This window comes from Pyrgilauda ruficollis, unplaced genomic scaffold, assembly GCF_017590135.1.
Source record: "Pyrgilauda ruficollis isolate IOZ18807 unplaced genomic scaffold, ASM1759013v1 scaffold6, whole genome shotgun sequence".
NCBI lineage: Eukaryota > Metazoa > Chordata > Aves > Passeriformes > Passeridae > Pyrgilauda > Pyrgilauda ruficollis.
This window is the reverse complement of record NW_024527710.1, coordinates 10,608,794-10,633,932: the sequence shown is the minus strand read 5'-3', so window position 1 is coordinate 10,633,932 and position 25,139 is coordinate 10,608,794. Positions and strand designations below refer to the sequence as shown.

General features: G+C 44.3%; 1 protein-coding gene across 13 annotated transcripts in view; it reads right to left on the bottom strand.

Annotated features, from left to right (window-relative positions):
* Nucleotides 1-1,135: 1,135 nt before the first annotated feature.
* Nucleotides 1,136-25,139, bottom strand: part of MAST2 (microtubule associated serine/threonine kinase 2) — a 207,375-nt gene continuing 183,371 nt past the window's right edge. For all 13 annotated transcript variants that reach the window (XM_041483321.1, XM_041483319.1, XM_041483322.1 and 10 more), the window contains 12 exons: nucleotides 24,254-24,419; nucleotides 23,129-23,230; nucleotides 21,395-21,517; nucleotides 19,269-19,378; nucleotides 17,087-17,241; nucleotides 15,760-16,064; nucleotides 12,882-13,097; nucleotides 10,903-11,129; nucleotides 9,196-9,318; nucleotides 8,341-8,477; nucleotides 7,917-8,104; nucleotides 1,136-7,223 (listed from right to left, as the gene is read on the bottom strand). In XM_041483321.1, coding sequence (XP_041339255.1) covers nucleotides 5,122-7,223; nucleotides 7,917-8,104; nucleotides 8,341-8,477; nucleotides 9,196-9,318; nucleotides 10,903-11,129; nucleotides 12,882-13,097; nucleotides 15,760-16,064; nucleotides 17,087-17,241; nucleotides 19,269-19,378; nucleotides 21,395-21,517; nucleotides 23,129-23,230; nucleotides 24,254-24,419 — 3,954 coding nt within the window. In that variant the 3' untranslated portion in view covers nucleotides 1,136-5,121. The remainder of the gene's footprint in view (nucleotides 7,224-7,916; nucleotides 8,105-8,340; nucleotides 8,478-9,195; nucleotides 9,319-10,902; nucleotides 11,130-12,881; nucleotides 13,098-15,759; nucleotides 16,065-17,086; nucleotides 17,242-19,268; nucleotides 19,379-21,394; nucleotides 21,518-23,128; nucleotides 23,231-24,253; nucleotides 24,420-25,139) is intronic.

Genomic DNA, 25,139 nt, shown 5'->3' with positions numbered 1-25,139 from the left:
AATAACCCTAATTAAATTCCAGCTAGTGACCCTTAAAAAAGGAGAAAAATATCTCTGTTTCCATGAAAATGTCATTTGAAAAGCCCTTGCACCACAGCTGTGCTGGTGCAGGGCGATGCCCCCAGCTCAGGCCGTGCTGCCGGAGATGATGCTCTGGGTTTGGGCTGTGGGGCAGCGCCAGCCCCTGCTCCACGCCCGGAGCAGGGAGCAGGGAGCCTTTGCCATGACGGACAGGGCGTCATTCCTGGGGGACACCGCTGTCCCCCGGCCCGCTCCCGTCCCCGGGGCCGCGCTCGGGCGGGAGCATGGCCCTGTCCTGGGCGCGCAGCGAGCGGCAGAGGCACCGCAAATCCCCTGCGGACAGAGCCGAGCTGCGCCCCCGATCCCTGCTCCGCAGCTTCTCCGGAGCACGGAGACACGGGATATTTTGAGCATCCTTGGCAGCAGCGAATGAGGATTAGTCCAATCCCACCAGACGTGAACGTCTCCCCAGCTCTATTTCCAAGGACAGGAATAGCCTTTGAAGGCTTTTCCATGTGGAGGGCACACACCTGCAAATGTTAAAAGCAAAGATATTTTTCTGGAAAGGTTTTGGGTGGTGCAGCATCAAGGCTGCCTAAATGAGTGGGTGAAAAAGGGGCCGTGCAGCACCTGCTGGCTCCTGCCCCACGGCTAATCCAAGCCCACGCCAAGCCCCTGCCCTTTGGATTTTATTGTGCACCTAATTCCTGAACCCATCAGACACAGTGTGCAGTTGTGGCCAGTCACATCCTCATCCTGCTCAGCCAAGTTTCACATCTGACAGGTTTTTACCCCTTTTACCCCTTACATGCTTTTACCATCAGGACCCTGCATTAACAGTGACACAAAACACTATCAACTTACAGACTCGGTGGAGGATGGTAAATTCTGGGCTTCAGTTTCAGAGTGGAAAGCTTTGGCTTAGCCACACACCTGGCCTGTGGAGCAGAAAATCCCAAACAGCCTGGCAGAGTTACTCCTGTACCCAGACACTCCACAGGCCATTTTCTGCCCCATCAAGCAGCTGGTTGAGCAGGCAGGTTGGGAGCACAGCCACCCCCAGCGCTACGAGAAACTGAGGGGAGACCAACCAAGAGACAAACACGAGTTTGGATTTATGTAAAAAAAAAAAAAAATTATTTATTTTGGAGGAGGATTTGAACATCGACATGCAGGTACAACATGAATAAAAATTATTGCACCGCTATTATGTGGCAATTGTTCAAGTTTCTAAAAACACAGAAATTCCACACTTTCTCTTATCTAGCTAAGTGCTGAGTGACACGGCTTGGCAGAGCCCAGCGCAGGAGGTGCTCTCACAGCCACCTGGATATGGTAATCGAACACAACGTAAACACACACTTCTGTCAAATCTTCTACTAGAAGTACAGAATTATCCTTCACATCCAGTAAGAGAAAACCAGAGAAAGACTTTATCCTCCCCTCTTCGGAAGAAAAACAAAACAAAACAAAAAAATACTCCAAATCACACCTTAATGCAAGTGTGGCAAACAAACCCACAGGTCACTCCTACCCTTCCCCCACAAGCGCTCTTTAGTACAGCAGCAGCCAAAGGCCTCCAACATTCAGACCCAGGAGTGGCCAGTACAACGCTAAAGTCTAATATTTACAATAAATATCATCCATTTCTCTTAGTTTGCAACAGTAAGAGACAAAGGGGAAAATAACACTGAGGCACGGGGCAGGGATGCAGCAGCTGGATGCAGGAGCAGAGAGGAGCTGCAGAGGCTGAACCAGCTGAGTGCTGCCATCCCAACACGGTGAGAAGCAGGAGACACATCCAAGCTGACAGAAGGGAAGAGGGAAACAAAGCAGGAAAGCAGCATATCTGGATGGTGACATGCACGGCTCATTCAGCAAACACACACCTCACGCTCGTGACCCACCCTGGGCCTGCCTGACTCGGGATTACCCACGGAGACCAAGGGCTGTGCGGGCTGGGGCCGCCCGGGCACCGCGGGTCCGAGGCGGCACTGGGACACACTCATGCCCCTCAGACACAGCCCTTCCAGCTTCCCCTTCCTTCCCAACACATTTTGTAAGATTTTTTTTGAGAAGGTATTTAAGGAATTTATAGCAGAGCAAGGAATAAGTCTTGGTGTATCTACCTGGCTTATTATCAAAATTTAATAAAGTCTTTTTGCCCAAACCTTTTGCTAAAGTGCGCCACGTAAATTTGACAGCAGGTAGAGCAGGGATGATGGGGCACCTGGCACACTGAGGGAAACTGCAGGACTGACCAAGAGCAGGGGATACAGGGCTTCACTAGAATGCTTTCCTGGCAATGCTGTTTGGCTTTGGCTTCCAAAACCCAGGGATTTTTAATTGCACTGACCACTCTCTGTGCCATAGCTACAAAAGAGGCAACGAAACACATACCTCACCTTTTCTTTGGCCAACACAGGCAAAAGCAGCAAAAGCTGTGACATAGCAATGGTTTTCACTCCTCCTTTTATGCCTAGGAAAGGATAATTCTGCACTTCAGCATGGGAAGCAGTGGCTGCAAAGGCAGGGAGTCAGCAGCTTAGAGCTGGTACCGTCCCAGGGTCCCACCCGCGCCCGTGGGGGATGAACCAGGTTACCCAGCCTGGCTCACACCCCGTGCTCTCCTCCTACGAGCAGTGCTCGGTCTTCTCCTCTGGTTTTTTAAACGCAGAAGGAAAAGGGGGACCTGCCACCCAGGGAACAGCCAGGTCAGACCACGTCCTCACACAACTCCTTAATTTACACAGACACTTCCATCTCGCCAAGGTCAGGTGCTCTCAGGAGAGCAGCTTGTCAAGGAGGCTTGTCTTTGTAATTACCACAGACTCAGGATGCCAAATCCACTTTTCACTATTCCTGTCCATGCCATAATATCCTGCACTGTTTCTCAACAGTTTTTTAACAGATCAACCCATTAGGGAGAAAACCAGCCAGGCAAGTACCAGATCCTGCCAAGTCTGTTCCTTACTTGCTACTGCTCTAAATCAGCACTGAATGATGCTTACCACCAAGAGCACTTGGAGAGGCTGGAGACACCCAGGACCCTGACAAGGCTGTGGAAATACTGTGGTTTGTAATTGCAAACCAAGTGTACACGAGCAGCCTATGAATTCCAGGGAAAAGAGCAGAGAGGCAGCACAGCAGGCTCTGCTCTCAATACCACCACAACCAGGTCTGTTAAGGTGTTACCTGGGAGCACTGAGGCTTTGGTTAGTGTAGTAGCAACACCATACATGTTCACACTGACACACGGAGTAAACACTCATTTAAACATGTTAAAAAAAAAAAGCTCAAACCAAACCAAAACTTGGTCCAGAAATGAAATCCAAGCAGCCAAAATCAAGTATATAATCGGGAGAATCAACTGCTACACAGAAAGAAACAGGGTGAGATTCCAGAGATTTTTTTCGAGTTGTGGGTTGTACCGAAATCAGATTGAAAGAGATGGAGAAAATATATTCCTATGTAATAAACATATTTGCATTCAGGGGAAGCGAATCAAAACTTCAAGTTCAGAGAAAGCCAAGACAGTGAAGGAAGCAGCAGTGTAAGGAAATCAGACCAACAGAGATGGGTTTTAGCCTGGAATACTGTTGCACAGTCATTCTGCTTCTAACAGAGTAAGCCAGTGAGCAGGGAACTATCCCTCACGGGTGATCCGCAGGGAGATCCACTCAGACAAGACAAGGATACAAGCTGAGCACAATCTGGGACAACGATGGGAGTGTTCATTGAGAGGAATCTTTAACTGGATGAAGAAATGGCTTACAGTGCTACAGGTATCACCACTCAACACATTTATTATTATTGGTCTAATCCTCAGCAAGGAGCACTGTCACCCAGAGTCGGTCACACTTAGAGCAAAGCGATGTCTAAACCTAGGAGCAAACAGTAAGCTTTTAATGCAAAGTGACCTCAGCAGTGGAAATGATCTAGCTATTAAAGCTGAAATCTGAAAATATCACATGTGTTTTGAAGTCTGCTTGCAGCTTGACCACAGAACTCGAGGAGTCTGAACTCTTCATAGGTTTGTTTTTAAAACGGGCAGATTCAGAAAACTCAGCAAGTTTCCCAAGCCCCAATTCAGAAATGTTAAGGGACACTTTAAAATCCCTACCTATTTAGACTCACCAAGAGAAGGAAAAGTCTCCAAAGGTCGTTTTTCATTGAGATAACTTTGCCAGACACACTGGAGAATATGCAACTACAAATTTTTCTACTTTAAAACCAACCTACAGGCACCCCTTTCCTGGGGCCACTTACTCTGAGGCAGGGCAAGTTATGAATTGAAGCCAGAGAAAGGAAGATAAAACATCACTAAAATTTTAAAAACAGAGGGAAAAGTTGCCATGTGTCCCATACAGATAAGTAAAAACAATCCCCAAAAAAGCCAGCTTATGGATTGGAGATTTCTCTTTCTGATAATTCCATTGAAAAATACTCTGACTTGTTCTAAAGAGAAGACAGGGATCTCTCTCTGTCCAGTCTCTCCAGCCAAGTCCTTTGTCTCCACATCCTCTAAGGACACAGGACTGTGAAGACACACGGTGACAAAGAGGTTTTACTTGCACCAAAGAGGGTCTGTAGTTTCAGAATAACTTGCAGACAAGAAGGTTGGTTCTTATTCTTGTCAAGGGACATCAGATTGTAAAACTGGTGCAAAAACTTGACATTTGTGAATTTCAATGGAATTTCAAAGAAAATGCTGAAAAGCAGAAATTTAAAAACAAGCTGCCTTTTTTGCACACAGAACTTTTGGGATCTCAAATAAATGCAGAATTAGAGGGAAGAGCACATCAGGCCCTAAACTCAGGCAAAATAAAAGGCATGGAAGGGAAAAAGAATGAAACCAAACTGTTTCTTAAGCCCTGCTTTAAAGATACCCTGTTCTAAAGAGACCTCAAACAGCAAGCACTACTGTGTACAAAAATAGAATAGCAAGGATGAAAAAACACAAAAAACAGTATGAAAAAAACCCTCCCAAAAATAGATGTACACAAGTTCTATTTTATATTAGTGTATATTACAAAATTCAAACATGCAGTCTCTATTTTGAATGTAGAACACTCCAGTCCATGAGTACCAGCGATGCTGCTATGTTTTCTTTACAGCATCATCATGTGACAGGGGAAAGTCTTGTATTTTTAACTGATTTCCAACCTCTTTGCTTTTTGCTTGTGCCAGAGTCCCTTCTTTACAGGGCCTCGTGCTGCCATCTGGCAGAGGAGACGCTCTCAGAGCTGCTTGTCCAAGAGCATGAGACAGCTCTTTTGACTGAGTGATTTTGCAGCTCCCTGCCAATGCCTCAGATGCTTTAGCACTGCAAAAAAGTGCCTCCTTTTTGACCACCACAGGACATGTTGCCTCCTTTTTGGTCCCCACGGGACACACTGCCTCCCAGGGCTTTGCTGGGTGTAAGGACTCTGCACAGGACCCACTCCTCGTGGTCAGACCATCTGTGCTAGAGGGTTTGGCTTTCTCTTGACATTCTCCTACTTGTGAAATTTCCTGCCTTTTTTGTTTCAAATCTCTCTCCTCTTTAGAGGAAGCACCCAAATCCTTCCTCGTTTCCACGTCTCCAGACCCAGACATACTGAGCTTCAAAGGGCCCAACACGCTCTGGGCCAGGGGCACCAGCTGGGACACGGAGAGCGCGCGCTCGATGGCACCGGGGATGAGGAGCGGGGAGGACACGGGTCCTGCTGGGCTGGTTTTGCTGGAGGTTAAAGCACCCTCTGCCTGGGATGAGCTGGGCTGCTGCTTGTCAGGGCTTGGACTTCTTTGGGACGTTTCACTGGCGCTCCCAGGAGACAGAAATGAGGAGCTGTGCTGTTCCACAGGCTGAGGCGTCTCCTCGTGACCCTTCTCGCCGCGGTCTGGGGGGCTCACCGCGACAGGAGTGCTCGTGTTTGCTGGGCACCATGAGGAAAGTGCCAGCAGAGGTTGGGAATCCTGTTTTTTCTGACTGCTTTCTGTTAGCACAGGCTCTTTCAAGTCAAGTTTACCACAGGAGGCCCCAGAAGAATCACCTTCTTCAAGTTCCAGGAGTTTGATAGATGGGCACTGCATATGTTCTGTGAGATCTACTGGTTTTTGAGTACCTGGAGTTCTCCCAAGATCTTTGATTGCTTCAGAAGACCTGTCTTTTGGACCAAAACACTCCAAAGTTTTGTTTTCTGGCAATTTATGCTCCTTTGCAGTTGTTTCTGATTTTAGGAATGGCTTTTCTGAATTAGCTAGTTTTTCTGGAGAAGTTCTTGAGGGGAGCTCTGGTGGGGAGGGGTGCACACTAATTTGCAGTGGCTCTGAAACAGGCTTTGCTTGTTGAGTATTTCCCTTCTGCAAATCTTCTGTACCTTTTGGATCTTCAGGTAGAAAGGCATCATCTTCAATACTATCCTTGCTTTCCAATTTAGATGAAAACTTATTATCCTCATTAAAAGAATCTGAGCCTTGGTCTCCACTGCCACGGGGCTTGTCCAGCCTTCTTCCATCCTGACTATCTTCCGAACCATCATCTGTTTCATCTTCAGAAGAATCTACTTCCCTGATGGCCTCCTGCTTTTGCAGGGACTCCCTCCTCTCCACCCTGTCCTGCCGAATGGCGCCCAGCTTCCGTGAGCCCGGCTTCTGCAGCATCCCTTTTTCCGCCAGCCCGAGTTTGCTGCCTGTCGTTTCGTTGGCAGATTCCTGGAGGCTCTGGAGGCTGGGATCCCGCTGTAACATCTCCTTCTTGAACTCAGAGTGGGAGATATCCAAGCTGTGCTTCCGTGAGGAGCCCAGCTTCTTCTCAGAGGAGGACAGAGAGGCAGCCAGTTTCTCAGCCGACTGCACTCTCTTCAGCAAAGGAGACCGAGGGGGCTCGGCACTTTTGGGGCGTGAAATTTGTCTCACCAGTGGTGGAGAGGAGTGTAGTTTTACTGGGAAAGACTGGATAATACTGGAGCTGCCAATTGAGTGTCCTGGCAAAGGAGATGGGGAGCGCTGCGGTGACGTGGACTGCGGGGTTGGTGATGGAGTGTGAGCCAGCGGGGACAGAGGGATGTTTCCTGCAGATTTACGCCTCGGAGATCTGTACTGCCTCTGGAGCTTTGGTGCTAGGCCATGCAGGGAACTGGGTCGGATGTGTCCAGAGCTGGCTGGAGAATTGGGAACACTGGAACTGGGAGAGCTGCTCTGAGAAGAATTGCCGCCAACTTAAAAGGAAAAAAAAAAAAAAAAAAAGAAAAAAATACCAAGAAGATTAATACATATTTGGCCATTAAAACAAGTTATTGAAAATCAGTCAAGACACAATGTCATGTTACTCCAAAGCACAGTAGTGATATTGAAGGCAACATTGCCAGGCTTCTGATGGAAATTCACATCATTAGCACCCAACACCAGACCACAGTAAGAAACACTCAGCTATGAGAACACTTTTCTGGAAAAAAACCCCTTTGATCAGACAAACCACGTGTTTCATTGCTATTCTCTGGATGCAAATCTCTTTATTCCAGCAGCTGATTCAATTTTCAAATATGACTTTGCCACACTGTTTTGATTTCTTTTCTCTGAACACAGAAAATGTGTCAAACTGCTATGAAAAGATTTCGACTTACAACACACATTTTCATCAAAGTGGAAGGATGCTGTAGTACAGCAAGTGCATTCTTAAAAGGATGTATGGATTTCCATTTTGAAATGAATCAATGAACAAGAACACATCCATCCTTAAAGTAATCAACATCACCGCTGTCATTTGCTTCACAAAGAGACCTACTACCTGCTGCTGTGTATTTTATTTCCAAAATTAATCAATCAGCAAAAGTCTCCTGCAATATTTTCCTTTCTTGTTTGACTGGATTTTTTGGCTTAGCTTTATTTTGTTTCATGTCTCTTTATTTTACCTGAGTGTACAGACTCTGGAGTGGATCTGTAGCTCTGGGTTGGTGACCGAGGAGACAGGTTGTGAGTTGGAGAGCCAGGCACGCTCTCTCCAGATGACAGAGACCGGTTCAGGGACGATAAACTCCGGCTGGTGTGAAGCAGTGATGCTTGTTTAGTGATCTTCCTCAACAGAGAACTCTTCTTCTTACTGGGGAAGAGCATTCAAAAGGTGTTTACAAGCCCAAACGATTTATTTACCTTTACTAGCATATTTCAGTCAATTTTTTGTCACAGTAAAAGAGAAAAAAAAGGAAGAAAGGAAGAACTAAAGGACACACCTGCTAATATATATGATCTGCAAATGGATTTGACAAGATCTCTCTAAGGATCTCTTACATTATCTTGGTTACCCTTTAATTTTAACAGAGAAACATCAAAACAAACCTTTCCTGACCATCCTTTGTTTTGCTCTTCTTGTTCCTACGAGCCATCTTGGATTTGTAGCTGGCTTTTCGAGCTGGACCAACTTTGATGGATGTGTTCTCAAATGGTGTGGTGGAGATGGACACTTTATTTCCACTCTGTCAGACACAAGACAAAGAGACATTGCTTAAAACATGGTTATTTGAAGCAGATTTGCAGGCAAAGCAGATAGGCTGCTAGTTTATTGCTGCCTGCCATTTTGTAATCCTTTGTCAAACTCCATTTTTCCCCTCAGCATTTCCACCTATCATTTATTAAGGAATTGCCGAGAGAGAGCCCTCGTTAGTCAGGCTTTCACAAATGATTAGCTCAGACCCCAGCTGGTAGGTAAAGCTTCCCAGAGCAGGCAGAACACAGCATCTGACCTCTCCCATTGAGATCCCAAATGACTCAATTTAATACTTGTAATACTTGGAAACTTGAACAAAGTGATATTCTGTCACCAATCCTATTCCCAGTGCTCTGACTGATGGCAGATGTGAGCATATCAGGCATCTATCATGATGAATCTGCAACACAGAGCATGGCTTGTCTCACTCATGTTAAAAAAATAATAATCCTGACTGCTCCTCTATTTGCAATCCCAAAGACGTCTGTCTCTTGGAACAGTCCAGAACTTTGGGGTTTTTTTCTGTAAATGGATTCTGCTCAGAGAGGTATCAAACACAAGTCATTTAACTGGATAATTTCAACACCAAGCTGCTCTTAAATACCACCAGGTGCTGTGTGCACACTTGAATTTCAGACAATGCCAATTACATACATTTTAAACAAGCTGCTCATGTTTTCCAAAATGCACCAGTGCTGAGCCCCTACCTTCAGAATCAGCTCCACCACTTCGGTGTGCACCAGCCCGTGCACCGGCTCCCCGTTGACGTGGGTGATCAGGTCCCCTTCCCGCAGACCTGCTTCGTTGGCCGGACCCCCTTCCTCCACGTGCTGCCAACAACAAGGGGGGACTGCTTTGAGAAGGGGAATGGGCGAGGCCACTGGCCCAGATGGGACTCAAAGCCCATCTGTGTCACCTCCTGCCACAGCCAGCGCCAGCTGCTTCTGAGAAGGGGGAAAGAAATCACCCCTGGCAAGGCCAAGCACAAAACCCTGCGCTCTTCCACTCCTCCCCAGCATCCCTGTCTTATCCCAGTCCAAGGCAGACAGGATGGTTAAGCTGATCGAGAGACCAGCTCTTCCCATAGCAAAGGGCTTAACACACTTCCAAAAATTTTACAGCACCCAGGAATGTTACCCAGATACTCTTGATTTCCAGACAAACATTCAGCCTCTTTCAATTTCTTTGCCATCCCAAATCCAGCATCCTTCCATGTACATGCTGGAACCTAAGGCGGCCAACAGACTTTTAAGGAAGACTCTGCCATGTGTTTAAGGTGCCTATATTGCATCTCATCCCAAACAGAGTTTCTTTTTCTACTTTCCATCCTTTATTAACCTATCCAATGCCAGACTTTTCCCCTGTGAACACACTGCCTTTCCCCTGTCCCTGGTCAGGAATGTAAGCCTCCTCCTTCACCATGAGGAGCCAGATGTGCAGGAGAATGCACATCTCTCTCTAGCCAGGAAAGATTCCAAATGAGTATCTTGGTATACTCAGCGTTGTTCAAGAAAAGCAAGGGAGGGGCAAGGCAAAAATTCAGTTTCAGATTATTTCTCTCAGAATGAGTGTTAAATAAGGACCAAAGGGTGTGAAGTCCACATTATCTAATGAACACAGAAGTGCAAGGGAAAGAATGAATCACCTTTACCCTGACTGCATTCTCCCTACCTACACAATCCTAACAACACTGCTTCAGGGAATGGATCATTCCTAGAAGTCATCTAGACTGACACAAAAGGAACAGAGATCAAGTACCAGCAGCAGTGGGAAGGAAGCAATACAGACATGGAAACCAGACCTTTTCACTGACACAAAAGGAACACAGAGATCAAGTACCAGCAGTGGGAAGGAAGCAATACAGACATGGAAACCAGACCTTTTAGCACAGCTCACAACTAAACCAAGAGCTAAATCCCATGGCAATCAGCATAGCAGTGATGCTTTAAGGCTTGTAATCAATTCCAAGCGACTGCTTGGAAAACCCCAGCAGACTGAACTGATCAGAAGCAGGTTATAATCACTAACACAAGCCTGAATAAATTAGCTATAATGGCCCCTCATGCAACAACCCCAATAAAGAGAAAGAGGGTATGTACACAGAAACATGCTTTGAAGGATATGCTGCAGGTGAAAGAAGGTGGATTCATGTAACCAGGGAGAAAAGAAGGAAAGAAAGTTTGCTGTGGTTCTGTGATGGGCTTGAAAACTATTGGAAAACCCAAAGTGCTGCTATTTATTTATTTATTTATTTATTTATCTAGGGCTCCCCCCACCAAAAAGACAACTTTGGGTGTGATTAAGGAGAGAGAAAACAAGGTGGCAAAACACAATCTCTAGAGCTAAACCCCACACCCCTGGCTAGATGCATTTGTGGCCCCGAGGGTCCTGTTTGCAGAAAAGCAGAGACCTACCCAGACCATGTGATGCACAGTGTAGATATCACTGTCACCCATATAGACGCGAATGGCGCGCAGAGTGAAACCGTATTTCTTTCCAGCCCGATGGATGATGATTGGTGGTTTCAGGTTTGCGATAGCAGGAGAAAAGTCGCGGCTGGGTGAGGAGTCCCTCGAAGATGGGTTGGAGGAGAGAGAATGAGGTGACATTGGACTGGCCAATGGAGAACACGTGTGGTGATCTACAGTGATGACATAAAGGTGGGCAAAAATTAGGAAAACAGGCCTCCGAAAGAGAGAAAAATTCTTGTTAGAGCAGCTATGAAACTGTATCTTCTAATGGTCTTAAAGCTGGTGGCCTTCACCAGAGCTGGGTCTGTCTGCAGCTTCAACTAATTCAGGCCTTGTAGTACAAACAGCAGTGTCCAAAAAGGCACATTTGGAGGTGTACATTTAGTGCACTGCTCATACAGAATTATGGCTGGGTCACAGTGTTCTCTACTTCTCTTTCCAGGATTTACAACACATCATGAGCATTTTCTCTAGGCACAATCCTGCAACACCCCATTTCCAGGTTATCAGGTATTATCCTCCTCCAGAAGATCAGATGTCTCTAGATCTTGGTGCAAGTTACACACTGGTGCTGAGATAAATCCAAATCAGTTAGTATTAACACAAAAGGAATGAGCAGGTGATCAGACAACAACTATGTCTAGGCAGTTTTGGTAGTGTTTTAAATTCACAGGGGCAAAAATATCTAAAATATTAGCTACTGCAGGGCCTTTCTTACTGAAAAGCAACATCACAAGTTACTTTTGATTGAGTTTCCCAAGTGAAAAGCCATGGGCTGGGCTGTCAGATAAACTACCTGACTCTGCTTGCTGGTGGAACAACATCCACTTTTTAAAGTACAAAGCAAATACAAAACTCTCATTTTAAAGTGAAGCTGGTCAACACCAGTAAAATAAACCCAAAGAGCAGGAATACTAAATGCAGCTGTAGAAGGTAATCTCTAATCCACTAAGAAACACCTGCTGAATCGCCCAGCACATATTTACCTGGCAGATGAGAGCAGCTCTGGAGAAACCTTTGCTGGGTGATTAAATACACATTTTAGAGGTTTTCATGAGGGAGTTGGTAGTTCAAAAAGCAACCGATGCCCAAAGCACAAGAAATGTGATGTGCATCACCACAAGGCTGCCAAGAGCAGGTGCATTCCTGCCTCCAGCTCACTGCTGGGAGGAAAAGGTGGGCATTGCTCATGGCCCAGCTGCATTCCCTGCTCCCATCCAGGCAGGAACAGGCACAGCCCTGGACATGCAGCATGGTCTTATCCTCTGGAAAGGGACAAAATTCCTGTGAGGAGAAACTCCTTCTGCTGAACCAGTCTGTCACAGCTCAGAATGGCTGAGCTGCTCTCTAGGAGTTATCACCTGGCATTGGGAATTGTAAAGGTCTGGTTTTGCTTGTAGACAGAGCTGGGCCAAGAAGGTGAGCAGTTCAGCATTGACTTAGTGAGTTACTTACACTGTTCAGTTCTTGAGCACTCAATCTCAACCAAGTTATCTGGAGTTTCTGAAACTTCCCAGTGCATAAATGCACCAGACACATTTCATTCCCGAACAGCGCTGCAGTTAGCATGAGACCCCAAAAACCAGCGCCTTGAGGGTTAAAATAATTTTGTGTCTCTATACCTCCATGCTGCACCATTGTCTAGAGACCAGCTAGGAGTCAATTTGAACAAAACCAAGGGAAGAACAGGGCCCAGCTGGCAGAAGCTGCAGTCAGACCACACGCACAGCGCTGCTGTCTGTGGCACAGCAGTGCTCATCAACCTGCGAGCAGGAAATATTAAACCAACTGTAAAAGTTAGCTCTCTCCCCTCCTGCCAGCCAAGGCATTATTCCAGGAGAGCGAAGGGGGAGGATCTGTCTGCAGACCTTTTGTTTAGTGCTTGCAGATTCTGACAATGCCTCACTCAAGGCATTTCTTACCTGAGGGAATCAGGAGAGACAAGGCAGTAGCGGATGCTGATTTAATCACTTTATTGACAGGTCTCGAGGTGCGTTTCTCCCCTGATTCCCCAGAGAGCAACCTGTGTCGTGCCCGCCGCACTGCCAAATCGCTGATGGCTTTTGGAGTGGTAAAGTCTGGGCCTTCATTGCTATTACTGCGAGCTCGTGGATCAGAGAAATCTGCAGTGCTCCCAGCTACAGTTTAAATTAAAACAGATTAGAACCACAGGGAATTCCTAACAGTCTATTCCCCTACAGGCAAAATACATTAAATCAAAGTCATGTTTACATGAAGTCCAAGAGTAAATTTTCCTAAGAAGAAACCCTAGGGCTTGAATTTTTATTTACAGAAAGGGTGTTATTCCGAACACAGAAAATTAGCAGCTTCTATTCTGTGGAAAAGCTCGCTAATGAAATCACATTGCTCAGTGGCAGTTCCATGAATCCTAAAGCCGTGGTGCACTTCTGCACACCATTTCAATGGGATCGTTCACAGATGAAAATGGGTTTACAGAAAGTGCTGCATTTTTACAACCAGCAAGAACTGTCAATCTTTAAGTTAAAACTGCCAGTAATAGAAGATCCAGGTTCTACTGGAGCTGCACATAAAAAATCCACTTTAAGAGAATACTAAGGTACTCAAGTCAGGGAAAGTAAAAATGTGCACTGCAAAGACAACGTTAATTTGCCCCCTTCTGTGCACCACTGCAATTTAGTCTTGAATTACTTAACCTGCTACAATTATATATAAAATGCAAAGTAATCTTGAAGATCAGACTGGGCATGTAACAACAGCAGATGCTGGGGGTTGGGGGTCCTGTTCTCAAGGCCAGTGCCTCAGTCCCCCATGTGATACCTTAAAGGGGCACTGTGAAAATACAGTAATTAGAATTTACAAGGTGCTTAGAAATGAAAGTGGTGAGCCTCACAGCAACTCCACAAGGGAAATTAATCATTCTGTCTTCAAAAGCAAATTTTAAGCAGCATGCAATAAATAAAGCCTAAGGGCCACATTTTGAACAATGAGGACAGAACAAAACATTGATCATCGTTATTTAAGTGGGCAGCACTGCTCTGCATACTAAGTGAAGCAGGAAGTATCATGAAAATAAAAATTTGAAACACTATTCCCATAGACCTCAGGACCAGATGCTTGTTCAACATTTAAGAGGCACAGAGTTCCAAATCAGGCTTCCAGAAAATGAGGAACCTGAATTCAGAGGCTGCATGGGAAAAGGTGCCATATAAATTAGGGGAGCAGTCTGAGGCAGTGACAGGAATTAAACTCCTTTCAAGCCTCTGACCTGGGGACACTGAAGCACTGGTATCCCTGGATTCCATGCACTAGATCAAAGACTGCTCTAATGTATTGAGCTCAGGGGAGCAGGCTGCCCAGGAGAACTTCATTTTTGCCAATCCCACATTGCAGATACTCAAATTAGCAATGGAAGTGTTCTTGCCATTTTTAACAGCATGTTTCTAGGCTCTTAGCATGAAATTGAGAGCCCAAGGTTTCACTTATGGTACCTATGCCAAACAAGTATGAGGCAGCTTCCTTCCTTTACCCTTGTACCTCTTCTTCATATGATGGCAGCACCAGGTCTCTTCAGGGAGCATGGGCAATGAAGGGGAATGGGAATTTCAAATTTTGAAGGAATTTCACAGATTGGATTGCAGAAGAGGAGTAATAAGATGTAGGAATCTTTGGCTTTACTCTGGAGGCAAATTTCTTCTAGGGCATTTCCACCTTCTGCTATCAGTCCCCCATCACATCTGCCCAGTGCCCTCCACCTTGTCCATTCTTGCTGCCATTCTGACTACTTCCTCAGTACCCCTTTCCTCTCCATTCTCAGTGCATCACAATTGCTTTGCCTGCTTGCTCCCAGTTTGTCCCAGCAACTTGTTTCTTATTTTGTTACCCAGTTAGTCCTTGTTATTCAACCCTACAATCTAGTCCTTCCCCTAATTATGCCTTCTTTCTCAAATTTTCTTTTGCCAACCTCCATTTCAACTTCCCCTCTTTCTTCCATTGTTCCAAACTTCCTTTCTTTCCCCCTCCTTACTACTTTGCAGCAGTTCCCAGCTCTGGCCTCCTCTGTTCTCAGAACAGGCAGCTTCACCCCCTTGGCTTCCCAATGCCCTGGAAGGAGCAGGAGCTGGGAACACTCCAGCACCCAGAGCTCAGTCCTGCACCGCAGCAGCCCAGGGCACCACCATAGGAAGGTTCAGCTCAGCCCAGAGCTGGGGGAAAACCCCAGGACAGTCAAAGTTGCTGAGAAATCAAACACTGACTTCTAAGAGCCACTCTACTAAATTTAGGCTGCACTTTTCTGAGACTACAACTGGATGAATTTCGGCGTATTTGGCTGTTAAAATAAGTAGCATGTCCCTGACACAAGCCCCACTTCCCCAGCACATTTCAAGTCTCTCCAAACTCTTGGGATAAGCAAAACCCCAGGAGGCAGGGATCTGTTGGTATGGCTGACACCCACGTTCTCCAGCTCCAACTCAGCAGTGATCTGTTCTGACTAATGCTTAAATTAATGCTGTCTCAGGTAGGCACCCAGTGGTTGTAAGTAGGCATAGATCAAATGATTCTCAAGCATGAGAAGAACTAAATCAATTTGAAGCGACAGAACTGAAATCTAAGATGCAATTTTGAGGAGATGAAACCACTGGCACTATTTCAAAGGCAAGCACATCCACAAAAACTACACTAAAAGTGTTTTTTTAGCAAGATCTACTTAGCGTGAGGCACTCACATCCCCTGACACCCAGAGCCAGTTTTACAGAGCTCATCTCTGCGAGGTAACACGGCCTCCTTGGGGAGCAGGACACCCCCACACCAAGCACGTACCTGTCAGCGCTGAGGCGCTGCCGGCGGCCGTGGAGGGCGTGGTGGCTCCAGCATCCCCTTCCAGCTGCAGCTCGTGCTCCACAGGCTGTTCTGGGATGGGCAGGGGCAGCCCCTCCCGCGCCTGCACCGTGGACAGGAGCATCCCCTCGGACTGGGGCCGTTTGAGGGCGGCCCCCTCGTCCTCGGCGGAGATGGCGAAGCGCGGCATGTCCAGGAGCCCCGAGCAGCGGCGCCGCACCGTCAGCGGCGGGCTGGAGTCGCTCTCCGTGTGCGAGGACTCGGACATGGACAGGCGCTTGCGCAGGCTGCGGGCACAACCAGACAGGGCCCCAGGTGAGTCGGGCCAAGATCAACTTGGAAGGGTGAAAACGGGGCACAGACACAACTCAACGTGACTGAAACCAGTGTAAGGTGAAGTTTGGTGGCCAAGCTACAACACTGGGAGTTAAAACAACAAAGGCTTGGGGGATCGCCTGAGTTTAGATTTCCAACTGTTAGGCTTCTAGGAAAGGAAGGGATAAACCCAAAGAAAAATACAGTACAATGAACGTGGTATTAAATATTATTTTTTTAAAAATCACAGTTGCAAAATGCAAATAATCCTCCATGATCCTTTTGGAATTAGTTGAATTTTTCTTTCGAAGTTGCTCTAAATTAGAAGCCAGGAAGGCCTAATGCAAAATGAAGAGCACCTCAGCTATGAGTGCAATCTGTAAAACATTTTTAAGGGAGTCATACAGACTAGGTCAGAGCCACATTTTATGCTCTCTCTAATGCCAAACATTAGTGTAAGGGTTTTACAGGGGTTGCACAAAATGAGAGACATCCCTTTTATACAGTAAGTTTTCAGTAATGCCAGAAACATGGCAGGTATCCAAATTGTGGGTATTCATATATTTTACTGACATTTTTTATTAGAGCACAAGATTTTTTGGGCATATTCTGAACTTTTGAAACTTTGAACTTTCCTAATGATTTCTCTACTTTGTAACAAAAGGTCAAAGTCTGGCAACACCAGAATTTGCATTAATTTAAGAAAAAAACTGATGTGGCTACATGTCTGACGTAACATACAAAATTTGCCCTTAAGGTTAGAACACCTTTAAATTCATTAAAAGTATTTGCTAGAGATTTAGAAGATGTTAGTACTTAACTAGATACATTTAAGAATTGTATAGGTTCTACACATTCACTTTTAGCTATTCAACCCTTCTTGTAGAAATACAACATTAGAAGCTCTCCTCACTAAACACTGGTCATAGAAAGTTTTGGGGGGTGTTTTTTAGCTGCTGTGGGAGAACAGAAGACTCAGTTGCACAGAACTCACATTTCAGGAGACCCAATGACCCAGCTGCGGTCGCGGCTCTTCAAGCCCCCCAGGCTGTCCAGCCGATCGTCCTTCTCCTCGCTCAGGCTCCGCTTGGTTGGTGGGGGAGTCTTCCTCTCCTCGTGGATGGAAAGTCGCTCCATGCTGCTGTACACCTGCGTGCAGCAAAAGATCCTTCTGAGCAGGGAAAACCAACCCAGGGGCCTTTTCTGAGCAAGGGGGAAAATCTCCTCTTGAAATTCCCTCCCAAAAGCCTGAACTTGGGAATGTTCTTTGACCAAGTAACACAGTGCGGGTGTGACACGCTCAAGGTGCGCCAGGGAGGAAAGGAAAAAGGCCCAGCCTCAGAAACACTAAAATTCTTTTCTACAACAGCACCCAATGCCTCTCCTTTGAAAACAAAACAGAAATACTGACAAACTTCATGAAATTACTTTGATTTTTGGTTTTAACTATTCTCAAATCCAAGAGGAGCTATTGCTAAAGACAGCTGCACAACTCTTGAGGGCTGGCATCTGGATCTTGAAATCTTACTGCACAAATTCACTTCAGTGATAGGCATCATGCTCATGGCCCCATTTCATTATCAGTCTATCAGCATTGCCCCAAGCTTATTTCAGAACAAAAAAGTCCTGCCCTCCTCAAGGAATCTACTATAATGCTGACAGCTTAATGAAAGTGCCTTTCTTGGTTTTACAGCCGTCTTTAAATAATTAAATGATTAAGCAAAAAAATCCATCCTTTTAAAACTACACTTGACTGTGGACCTAATTTACATAAGAAGAGATTAATGAAAATAATGTTATTAAAAATTCAGAGCATCAACAAGATAACTATTAATAAATCATATGGCTGAATTGTCAGACAAGAATTTCAAAATATAATGAGCCTTTTATGCCTCCCACATTACAAATGCTGTATAATTTTGCAGGTCTTAAAAAAAATTCATTAAAAGTGAACTTTCTCTCTTTGTGGCAAAAACATTGAACCCTAAAGAAAAGCTTCAGTCTAACAAATGAGTAATACTCATGGTGAGAAAAGGCAGAGAAAAGAAACTCTTACGTACTCATGAGAACTTTTTCAAAACACCAACTAATCCTCAGGTCCAATTTTAAACATACTTTTAGTGATGCAAATCAGGAGCAACTCCATTAAATTAAGAGTAACTGTTATTTAAACCACTGCAGCCTGGTTGAGGACAAAGAACAAACTGGTCCTTAAAAACTGACTTCAGCAGTGGAAAACTGGAGGAACTGCTGTGAAAAACCAAAATACCATTCAGAGCTCCTAAGTAAAATTCCTTCTCCCATCTTACTAAGAGGGAAATACAATTAATGAAGTGGCTGCCTCAAAACAGCATTTCTTCTCCCTTCTGCCCCTCCCAAATATATTATATTTTATCAGGAAGATCAATGTAGTCCTTTCCTTCTAGTTATGTATTTGAAAACACCAGAGGTTTTATGTTTTGTAGAACTCAGGTCATTCTTGCTGCTTTCCTCTGAACTCCCTTTTAATGGTCCATGTTCATTTTCAAGAACATTGCCCAGTACAGACCAGAATACCCCAGCTATGGCCTTCCTACTGGTAAGCCCAGTATGGAAATTTATTGCTTCCATAATTTGGCACATCTAACTCGTGAATGACTATGTGCTGAGACCCTTCTCTTTGAAATTGTCACCTTGCTTTTTGCTTCTCAGGCTGTATTTGAGACAATGAGTGATGTAAACTTACTGATGTTCTTACCCCTTTGATTTGAGACCATTATTCCAAATGTCAGAATAGATTTTCTTCCCAAAACCATTCTGTCACCCATGGAAGGTCCTTTCAGAATGACACTGCTCAAAGCAAGTAAGTTTTGGATATTCCCTATGCCAGCATCCAGGTCACTGGTAAAAACATCAGACTGCATCAGATGCAGAAGAGAACTACACAGTGCCCTGCATATTGGTGAAACATTAAGAAATATAAAATGTCATTCTCCAGTTATTCTGGTAGTCACCTTCCAACAGGCCACAAACTACCACAGAATAAACAACTCATGCAGTGTTTTCTTTCCTCAGTGAACACCACACACCCTGAGATCCCACAGAGCATCCACATGATTAAAATCTGCCCTATACAAAGCAAAGAAACCTTGCTCCTCTCTAGACTGTTTTCTTTCATCAAGTTAGCATGTCCCTACCTTGCTGAACCTGGGCGAGCACGAGGAAAACTGCCGAATTTCCACATGATCATCATCATTAGTGTCCTCCTCTTCTTCTGAATCCAGGTGCTGGTAGCGTTCTGAACGGGCTGGGAACAGGACATGGCACTTGCTTCAGTGTGGGGAGTGTTGGCAACTCACATCTCAAGCATTGCTACTGGTCTGCTTAAAGAACTTGGAATGTTTATACACCATGCAGGGTATTTCCCTTAATCCTGAAACATACCCAGCCAGTTTTTGCTCATCCCGTGCAATTGCCAATGAAGAATATCTTCTTGGCACTTAATTTATCTTATTCTGTCAGCTGTATTCCATTCTGGAAGCAGCTGATACTCAAAAGGTGTCTAATCCTGCAGACCCTTCATGGTAGGGATATTTCTTTCCTACAGCAAACAATCACGTGGAAGGAAACATGGAAACAATTCACTGTCCAACTTTCCAATAAACAGCTTTTTGATTACACAGTCTGTCCTGCATACATACATAGATACAAGCCTACTTAAGAAAAATAAAAATATTTACCCCAAAAGAAAATCTCCTCTTTTTCCTCTTGCAACTAGGAAAAGGATTAGATTTTGTGAAAGAAAATGGGCAAGCAGCCAATATGCAAAGCTATTTTTAATGCAAAAACTTCTTCCAAAGAGATTTTGTGCTTTGAGATTTGCAGCACTGGATTTCCAAGCCAGCCACACTGGATTTTGTGGGGCAGGCACTAATAAGTTTGGCTACAGAAAGCTGATAACTACACTGAGCCAAATTTGCTGCACCACATCAGCTAGAAAGCTACTTTTAAAAATTCTAACATTTTCTGCATTAGGGTTTATAACAGCAACACCAACTCCTATCAGTGTCTATGTGAGATACTTCCTGATGTGAGAATTCCAGCCTTTATAAAGGACTCACATCAAGGTCACCCTGACACCAAGAGTGCCAGGGCAGTGGGGAGTTTCCCATGGTTCTGACTTGACAGACCCAGTGGTTTTGCTTTTATCCACCAGGATCTGCCCCTGACTCCAGCTGCTCTCCGCAGCAACCAGGCAGAGATTTCTCAATCCATCTTTCTCTGCCAATCCTACCTCTCCAAACAAGCCCCAGCCTAAAAGCCCCTTCCCCAAACTGGAAGAGCATTATCTAAATGGAATCACTGCTTGTGCAGTGTGAGAGCCAAGGGGCTGGAGGCAGCTCCTCTTTCCCTCCTTTCACTCTCAGCAAAACAGGAGCAGAGCAAAAGTGTGCTTCACAGATTCAACCAGGCCAAGATGGGAGAGATTCCATTGATGCAGAGAAGAAATTTCCATATCTCAGGGAACTGAAACAGCCAGTATCCTCTTCTGCAGCTGGAGAGGGGGAAAGATCTCACCCTAACCAAGCCCTTTCCACCTGCTCAGCTCCCCAAGTCAAATGAGAAAAGTTAGGGAGCAGAGGTTCTGGGAACAGAGATCTCTCCATCCCTCTTGTGACGCTCCTCCCTTCTTTCCCAAGAGCACTGACTCTGTCTGGTGCTTATCTTGAAATACCAGGAATCTTACACAGCAGTGATAGCATGGCAGTTCCCAGACATTTATACACACCAGACAGACACTTCATATCTCATTAGAGCTAGTAATACTAGTAATATTAAAATAAAGCAATACACTTGCAGTGAAAATAATTCAAATTACTTCAAATCTCTTAAGAATTTTCCCCACATACTTGTCTTCAAGATCTAGGGTTTGTTTTGGGTTTTTTTAAAAACATTTATTGGCTGAAAACAGTCACTAGGGAAAGATCATGTTGCTCAAAAACTCAAGGAATTTGGATTTACCAAATGCTTTGGAAGAAGTTTAATGAACCCAGCATGACAATGGCAGCACCTCTCGCTGCAGGCCCATGGCTGGCAGGACCACAGACACCAGTGAAAGGCCAACTGACTCCAGCAGCAACATTTTTTCATTTAAAATTAATTTGCCTTCAAAGAAACCTTCCTTGGCATTCCACAGAAACTTTTTAAAGCAATTCCCATCAAGCATTTTATTCAATTTCTAAAACGACTTATCTCTAACAATTTCAAAAATGAAATATGCACAAGAAATATGATGCTGTTTAGGCCAAATCTCGAGTCTTACTGTCAAAATAGCTTGTGTCATCCTCAGATTCCAGCTGTGGGATGAATTCAGCTTTCTGCCGGAGTAATCCATTCCAGTCCAGATCTTTAAAGAACCGATGCTGCTTCACTTCAAAGGCACTACCTGAAATAAGCACCTTTTATTGCAGAGTATTTCTTTCAGCATTTGCATAACATGAAAAACAAACCCTAAAAATATCAAAAGCCTAAGAGAATGTACTCAAGTATTTCTAAGACACACATTTTCCAGGAATTTTGAGAAACACCTTACCCTTTAACCAAAGTGGTCATGCAGGATAGAACCTGAACAAGATTTCCTCCTTCCCACCTCCTCTTCCTGCTTAGCAACAACACAGAGGCTGGAAGACAGCATCTGCTGTTGCATTGCACAACGAGTTGCAAGATTAAGAACACCTTAATTTAAAATTTTCAAACTCTAAACACCATCTTGTCCATAACTGAACAAGGACAGCAAACTCTGAGAGGCACTTAGAATGTGAGTGACAACTCACAACTCCACTGTTGTGAATAAACTCATTCATGTGCCTAGAACAAGACAGGGCTCACCTATCTTCCTGAATTAGTATCTATTGTTATTAAGCTCAGAAGCTTGGGTACCCAGAAGGAAAAAGTAAAGACTATCTGTCTACCCATTTATGCATTTTTTTTAAATGAAATTAATATTCATTGCAGATGCTACCATCTGAAAAGAAAAGAAAAGAGCAGAGGAAAAGAGATAAAAGGTTTGCTGAGTGCCAGTGGCACTACAACATGCCAAGTGAAACAGCAGTCTCAGCACTACAGGTATATAAGAAATCAAAAAAAAATCAGTCCATCAACTCCTTTCATAAGGCTAGAAACTCTACATCTTTTCCATGACAGCAACATCTTTCAAGTACATGGATTTTAAGTAGAGAAGAACATGTGAAAACCATCTGATATCATTATTAATTCATGATCTATTCATCACCCTTGTGTGCACATGTGCTAAGTCTGCTGAATACATGTACCTTTTGGAATTGTTATATATTTATCTCTAAGCTTTTTTTTTTAACCTTAAAGTGCAGCTTTGAATTGAAAATCCCAAATTAAATTAAACTAATCAAATCAATGAAAGATAAGCTGTCATGTGAAGCCACAGTGTTGCACAAATTACTTTAAAACAGGAGTGCAGCTAGAGATCATTTACGATTATTTACTATGAGGAAATGAGAAGTGTTGGCTTGTAAAACTTCCAATCTGACATTATGATGCAGAAAGACTGACAGACATATCTGACTTTGCCAAAAAGATTATCAGACTTTGCTGTATGTTTGGAGAATTCTACACTACAGGCCTCTAGGAATGGGAACATTTTCATTTACTTTATTACACCCAGGAATTCACATCCATGGCAGGGATTAAGCTTCTACTCAAAGAGAACTTCAAAGAAATCTGATTAGACACTGTTCAAATGGAGACACAACCCTCAAGCCTACAATGGAACAGCACAAATCAGAGAAGTGCTGTTGCCAAGCTGACAGTGCCCCTTTCCTGTTTCCCAGACAGGACAGGAATATCTGCCTGGCTCACGGACATGTGACACTAATTCCCAGAGCTCCCCCACACTGAATCCAGTACAAACTGCTCCCCAGCTCTAGATGAGCATTCCTCAACACGAGTGGGTGTGCTTCACTGGCCAGGTAGCTTCATCCCCTCCTTCTGGGCAGTGTTCTCCTGTGCACAAGGCTCTTACCTGTTCCCATTCTTTCCAGAGGATTTTGGCGAAGAAGCTTAGAAATGAGGTCCTGGGCATCTGGGGGCAGTGCATCATCTCCTTCTGGCCAGGCAATTTCATCTGGGGACAAAAAGAGACTTGACATTTTCTACCAGCTTCCCAGCTAATTTGAATAAGCATTCATACTGCTACACCTCAAAGTGCAGCGTTGAGAACTGCCCCAGAAGCATAAATACCTTGAATTCAGCAGCTTAATATAATTCAAGCATTGACATTTTTCAAAATGCATAAAATTCAGCATCAGCTAAAGCTGCTGTCAATCCAAGCAGTGCTTGTGGAGACAAAAAAAAGAGCTTTAAGGACTCTATTAATAAAGTATGAAATGGGACTTCCATGACAATCCATAAACAAAGGCAGTGACAATACTGTGGTTGTATCTCCTGCCTGCACATTCCAGAGTCGTTATACTTGGAACAGAGAGAACAATTCACAGGTAACAATTTCATGCATCATATTTAGTGCTTTGATGAAATTTTCTTCTTACAAAGGACATCTGCCAAGTGTGTTAAAAATTTACTGCTTCAGAAAGCATTCCCAATAGAAAATTATTTCACTGGAATATTCACTGAGTGAACACAAAGCAATTGTCTGTCCAACTCCAAGCATGAGAAAGGTTTAAAAAGCCACAAGATGTGAAGGTACTGAGTACAACAACTTCAATGAATTGTGCCCAGAATTTCCTTTCATTTCACTTACACAAAATTACTAACTGACTAGCATTTGGACCTACAAAAACAATAACCAGAATCAGCCTGAATTAGATCAGTTGGGGGCTACTCCTTTCAAATTCTCCATCATTTAAGTTAAAAGACAGAACAGAAAAATCCCCAAATATTTTTCATCAATCCCACAAGGATTTGTATGACTCCCACACCATGAGAGAACTATTTAGGAAGATGTTAAGCAACACAAGTTTCCATAGCTGAAATCAGATGGAAGCTGCTTTGACACAGAAATTTAGAAACACCAAAATTAAACCCCATTATTTTATACCTACTCCTTTCTGACTAAACTGTGGACCCTCAATATTTTCACAGCGCATTTTAAAGTCCCCGCAGAGGCAGAGCCAGAGCAGAAGCTTACCACTGATCACTTGTCCAAACAGCTCTTCAGGTGTGTCCCCAAAGAAAGGAACGCAGCCGACCAGGAACTCGTAGAGGATGATGCCCATGGCCCACCAATCCACAGGCTTCCCATAGCCCTGGCGCAGGATCACTTCTGGTGCAATGTACTCTGGAGTCCCACACACCTCAAGAGAAACAGGCAAGAAAGCAATACATTTACAAATTGCCAAATGCATGTCAAAGCTTGTCTTTTTTTTTTCTTTCTTTTTTTCCCCCCTTCAGAGCTTTTTTTTTGCCATTAACCACTTCATGCTGTGAACTACTTCCATGGAGCAAGAGTCTATATTTGAACAAGACATTACCTGCACAGAAATAACATCACATGAAATTAAATGTTCCTAGTGTGGACATGCCAGCTAAGTAGTTCTTTGGTGCATGCACAGGAAAGCATATGGGAAAAATGCATATTCTGTGTGTTTAGGTCTGACAGCTTGATGGATGTCTGCTGGCACAGCTACAGCTATCAGGAACTGAGTTTTGACAAACCTCTCACATCTCTGTGCTAACTGAATTTAGTTTCACAGATGCAGAATTAGCAGCCCAGCATGATTACACACTTCAGCCTTAATCTTGGGAGGTACAGCTGGCATGGACAATGGCTAAGGAAATTACCTTGGAAGATCTAAATTGCCTGGGGCTTAGAAGCAGCAACAACAATAACAAAATAGTTGTAAAAAATGTACCACTGTGAAGTACAAGAATATGATCTAATGACCTAGGAGAGTTCTGTTAGAAAAAGCATCCTTACTCAGAAGACAACAGGAAGACAACACCACAGGATAATTATGAATCAACACTTGGCACAAATAAAAATTCAGCTGAAAAATTCAGCTGTGATCCTAGGT